Source organism: Anarrhichthys ocellatus, unplaced genomic scaffold, assembly GCF_004355925.1.
Source record: "Anarrhichthys ocellatus isolate YVR2014 unplaced genomic scaffold, GSC_Weel_1.0 scaffold3, whole genome shotgun sequence".
Classification (NCBI taxonomy): Eukaryota; Metazoa; Chordata; class Actinopteri; order Perciformes; family Anarhichadidae; genus Anarrhichthys; species Anarrhichthys ocellatus.
In genome coordinates, this window is record NW_022280033.1 from 4628839 (window position 1) to 4634244 (window position 5406).

The following is a 5406-nucleotide window of genomic DNA, read 5'->3' on the forward strand; positions in this document are numbered from 1 at the left end:
ACACTCACAAACACTCAGCGCGTATCACAGAGTTGCCTGCAGTTAATACAGCGCCGTTATTTCCATAGGGAAATCCTCAGCGCTGCTTCTACGAAGCAGGAATCTTTCCATCCATCTAAACCTATGGCTCCTGCAACAGTGTCCTATAGCAAATGTGCCCTAGTCTGCAGTATAATTGGTTGGGGATTTAGATGGAAAGGGACTGCAGGAGAAAAAGCCTTTTTTTGGAGGGGGAAATGGTTCTCGTCCGAAGAAGAAAAGCTCTTTTCAGCGGGCCACAATGGGAGATTGGGACAGGGGAGGAGTCCCATCGTGATTAGCCCATTTAATGGCGCGTTTACTTAATTTCTGTATTCACTAGCAACGGTAAACAAAAGGGGAAATAGCACTCACATTTTTAAGTGCTGCATGACGTTGACGTTTGCCAGAATGTGTGCAGTAAGGAGGCAGCCGTATATATATATATATATATATATATATATATACATATTTCCTGCATCACATAAGTTAGAACCAGGGGTGTAATGATAAATTAGGAAAGGGGTAAAGTATGACTTCTGGAAAATAAAATCTAAAACATTTTAATGCAGCGTTTCGTCACCGTCAAAGACCAAACAGTTTACACCAATATGATGAATAGTTACTCTTTTCTGGAAATAAAAACCAAACTCCTTTAAGGTGAGTTCAGCCCGCTGAGTGCGCAACCTGGTCCGGGAACGCATAAGCCAAGCCAAGCATTAATGCTTCCACAAGCCAATAATGACCCAATATGAACATGTGTTTAGCCACTTATCAATGCCCTTATCCGTAATCGGATGGAGAGACAGACATCATGCAAAGAGGTATAGCAAATTGAATACTGTATTTGATTTAGAAATGTATGGTACATTAACATAATAACCACGCAAGAAAGAAACATTGAATAGGCTAATGTAAATAAGCGCTTTGAGCGACCCTGGGGCGGCAGAGAGGAGAGAAGGGGGGGTGGGGGGTGGGGGGGGGCAGCCTGCAGACTTGAATCAATGTAGTAATAACAAGCAATTCCACTTTTCATTATCTTTTTTTCTCTTTGCATAAATGTGACTGGTAACATATCTCATTATCAACCCCCCAGAACACAGCCAAAATCAACAAAAACGCCTAGAGCACTTCAGTTGTAAGTTTTGACAAATATTTTATGTAGGAACACCAAGTCAAGAAAAGTGAGGAAGGGATAGAAAAGAGGATGAGACGGGGGAGAGCATTAATTATGTACAAGCATATTTCTACACGTATATTACAGACCGGGAGAATGATCGCATTATTTGAGATATACATAATTCAATATAAAATTTTGAAAATAAAAATCTGATACAGTCATAAACGGTTCCGTTCAACATTTTTTTGACCATGTACCCCACACAGGCAGTGACAGAAGTGTATTTCAAAAGGTGCTTACGACTTAAAATGATTGTCTGATGAACAAAAGTAAAAACAGGATTGCATCTTGTCTGCATGGCGGCTGCTTCGCCGTCATCATCATCATCATCATTAGGACTTAAAACGGAGATGAGGACAAAAAAAAAAAAAGCGACGAAGACACCAAGACGATCTGTTTTTATTCCCTCTGATCGATGTTCCTGATGGAAAATCTTGCATTCAGGTTATTCTCCCTGATTACAAAACAAAAAATAAAAAGACATCATGCAAGTACTAGTAGTAGTGGTGGTGGTGGTGGTGGTGGTGGCGTGGGGGTATGAAGAGGAGGGGGAGGCGTGGGTCCTTTGAAAGCGCTTTTTAATATAAAAAAAAACGACGTGCTTTTATCTCTTTTTATTTTAATATTTATATCAATCGGTCCTTTTTTCATCCGCGATATTTCATAAGTCTTTTTTTCTTCCTCTCAGGTCCATTTTCCCTGTAAATATTTCTCTTTTTGTTTGTTTTTGTGTGTTTCTTTCCTCCGTATCATACATCGCACTCCGAGTCGCTGGATGTGACGGACAGGATGGACGTCCCAGTATCAACTCTCTCTGCCATACTGGAAACGCTGGTGGTCGGACTGGCCGCGGTTGATGGCGACTCTGCCGAGCTGTGAGGGGTGAGGCCGGCCTCTGACAGGGACCTCATACCGCTCGGTCCTATTACTTGGTGTTGGAGCCTGGAGAAGAAAAGAAGCCGGGAGGGGAGGGGGAAAAAAGAAGAAAAAAATGAGAGAAATGGCAATTAGACCTGAGAATGTCCCCCTTCCCCTCCTCCTCCTGCAAAATAGGGGTTCAAACTCGCCTTTCTTTCCCCCTGCCGGCCCCAGCCATGCATGCATGCTTTTATCAAATAGCCAGCTTTCAGGGGACAAAACACAGCACTAGTTAGACTACCAAATGTTGGAGGAAATGCAATGAGTTATTTAGTTTATCTACAAAAGTAAGCATGTTCAACGCGCAAGTCAGCAATCTGGCATTTAAATTACGTGACATGTCACTGCAGAAAACTAAGATTTGAATCCAACTGGGTGTCTTTTGAAAAGCAGTTTGATGGCATTCTTTACAGTAGTCTGTTGCTATTTTGTTTTTTATTCTGCTTCATCAGCATTTGCACTACATCTTTTATGTTTCTTCAGTGCTGCACAGTTTTATTTATCTCACCAAGAACCCGTAGAACCCGAGATTCTGCAGTTTCTTTACCATATCATTATTTGTTCAATAAAGTATAGGTCTTGGTCAAAATAGCAAACATCGTGAGGCTTTGACACAGATGGTTTTCAGTCTGATGGAAATGGAAGTGTATGAATGAGTGACGTCCAGATCCAGGTTACTCCAATCATCCTAAATGTTTATCTCCAATCCACTCATGATAATAACTCCATCACGGAGGGATAATATCAGGCTGGAAATATATCTCTTCATTTAGCAAAAAGATTAGAATATTGTTCATATGGCTTAGTACTCTCCGAGGTATTTTCTAATCAATTATAGCATTTCAATGGAATGATACCACACTTAATGTTATGAATACAGCCTATGTCTTCAAATGTCTTTTAATACGCACGCTGATTTTAGTCAAGTAATATCTATAATATCTCTATTATCCTTTGAGATAATATTTTCCAACAATGCTAAGTATCATGTGATGTTAAAATGACAAATGCACCATAGTACATGTTACATGTAACTATACGGTGCAGCCTAAATAAACCATATAGCTTTGGTAACATACAAGAATATTTTTAAAATTATTTGCAAAACATGACAATTTCAAATGTATTTAAAGATATAGATATAACTATTTAACTTTTGGCTAAATAAATATTAAGACCTGTCCAGTCCTGTTTATTTTTTACTTTTACTGAATAAAATAATTAATATGGTTGTTTATACTATTATCATCTGAATAGGGGTTGTATGTAATATATATAGCTATATATACATATTGTTGCAGCACTTTTTAATATTTAGTCATTTATTACATTACTTTCACACGGAAAACATAAACAAGCTGTTTTTATTTGAAAACACTGCTCAATTACAGCAATCCAGTTTGTTATTATATTATTATTATTTTATCATTCGAAGTTATTTGAACAACTAACTTGAGTTTTAATATGTATAGTATTTTATGTTTATAATTGATGATTCCATATTTTCTTCAAAAATACCAGCAAAGTGAAATTACATACTTGCCAAAAATGTTTCGTAGAAGTTCTTCTAAATATATATAAAAAACCGTTTTGTATTTCCAAAAGACAGTTTTGGATATTTACAACAGCGTAAATAGTATTGTCGATGTTCATCCTGATTTCACTTCATAACAAACATGTCGCCGCAGCCTGCTCCCTCCCCCTGGCAGACAGACTCTGTCCGTAAACACAACTCCACGATTAATTAAATCTATTATTTTTCCTTGTTGGTTTCAGGCATTAAAGACAAACTTTTGTACATTGTTGTGTTTTGACGGCAACGATAATAAAAAAAAAAACACCAACCTGTTTTTGGCCGCCGCGGCTCTGTCTCGTTGCCTCCGGTTTTTAAACCAGTTTCCGACCTGTGTGGGAGTGAGTCCAGTGGCTTGAGCCAGTTCCCTTTTCTTGCTGGGGTTTGGATATGGGTCCTGAAGGTACCACTCCCTCAACAGGCTCCGTGTCCTCTCTTTAAAACAGTGCGTCTTCTGCTCGCCGTCCCAGATGGTCCGAGGGAGCGGAAACTTCTTCCGCACCCGGTACTTATCAACCGGTCCGAGGGGACGACCGCGGAGCTTCTCGGCCTCCTGGTAGTGCGCTTCCAGCCACATGGCCTGCAGTTTGCCGTGCGAGTCCTTCGTGAACTTGTGGTTCTCCAGGATGTGGTAGAGGTCTCTGAAATTCCCCGTGTGGAACGCTACCACGGCCCGTGCGCGCAGGATGGACTCGTGCTTGTTGATCGCTTCGCACGCTCCCGGAGCCACAGGCAGGGACCAGAGGAAACGGCCCAGCCGTTCGATGTCCCCGGTCTCCTCCAGCGTCTCGCAGACGCTAGCCACCTGCTCCGGGGAGAAGTTGAGGGTCGGTAGCTGAAACATGGACAAGTCTTCGGGAGACCGGGTGGTGGGAGCGCTGTTCGCCAGTAGCACAGGGCGATCAGCGAAGTTTGGCAGGAAGAAATGGGAGGGATAAAGCTCTAAAGGGGATCTGAAAACCATGGGAATGACCTGAGAGAGAAAGAAAATTATCGAGAAAAAGGAGAAACCGAAAAAATACGGCCAGTAAAAAAGATTGAATGATTCAATGGCTATCGCCTAATGACACCAGCCTCATAATATCTCCCCCCTAAATCCGCCGTTGAGTGTAGCATTGAAACATTTTGTTTCCCTTTTCTATTGGTCTTCTTGGTGTCGTTGTAGCGTTGTCATGGCAGCCCTGCCAATCACTGTCAAGCGTGCCAATCATTAGCCAGTACGTAGCGCGAGGCTTTCACCACTTGTGCAGCACACACGGGGGGTTATCAGAGTCTCCGATCTCCACAGCAACCCTCCCACCGCACCGCGCGCATCAGGCACAAGCCAATGCTCGCCTATCTGCTGAATGGAATGAGCAATTAGAGGGTGGAATATTATTGCGATCTTAACGAGGCTCGTTAAAGCTAAAGAAGATATATAGACTGGAGATGCTTAGCAGAGACGGGGAGGGAGGGAGGGAGGAAGGGAGGCAGAGGGAGCTTTAAAAGGGTGACAAATGGACAACCAATGACTGCGGCTCCGGAATACACGTTTTGAATTGAAGCGAGTCAATTTGCACATTATTTTCGTACACTTTTTCCTGTAGTAGCTACTTTTTAAAATGTTTTTTTAATATTTTGTGCGACGGAAAGGAAGGCGTTAGGGTCTTGCATGTTTTTCCTTTTCATCTATGTTATCACTTTCCATTTGCTTGTTTTCTAAAAGATCAAATTGTGA

At 41.5% G+C, this 5406-nt stretch overlaps 1 protein-coding gene across 1 annotated transcript; it reads right to left on the minus strand.

Annotated features, from left to right (window-relative positions):
* Positions 1-524: 524 nt before the first annotated feature.
* Positions 525-4783, minus strand: six3a (SIX homeobox 3a). Its single transcript, XM_031878437.1, has 2 exons — positions 3962-4783; positions 525-2140 (listed from the first exon to the last, which is right to left on the minus strand). The coding sequence occupies exons 1-2, from the start codon at positions 4651-4653 to the stop codon at positions 1948-1950; spliced, it is 885 nt and encodes a 294-aa protein (XP_031734297.1). The 5' UTR covers positions 4654-4783; the 3' UTR covers positions 525-1947.
* Between the last annotated feature and the right edge of the window lie 623 nt (positions 4784-5406).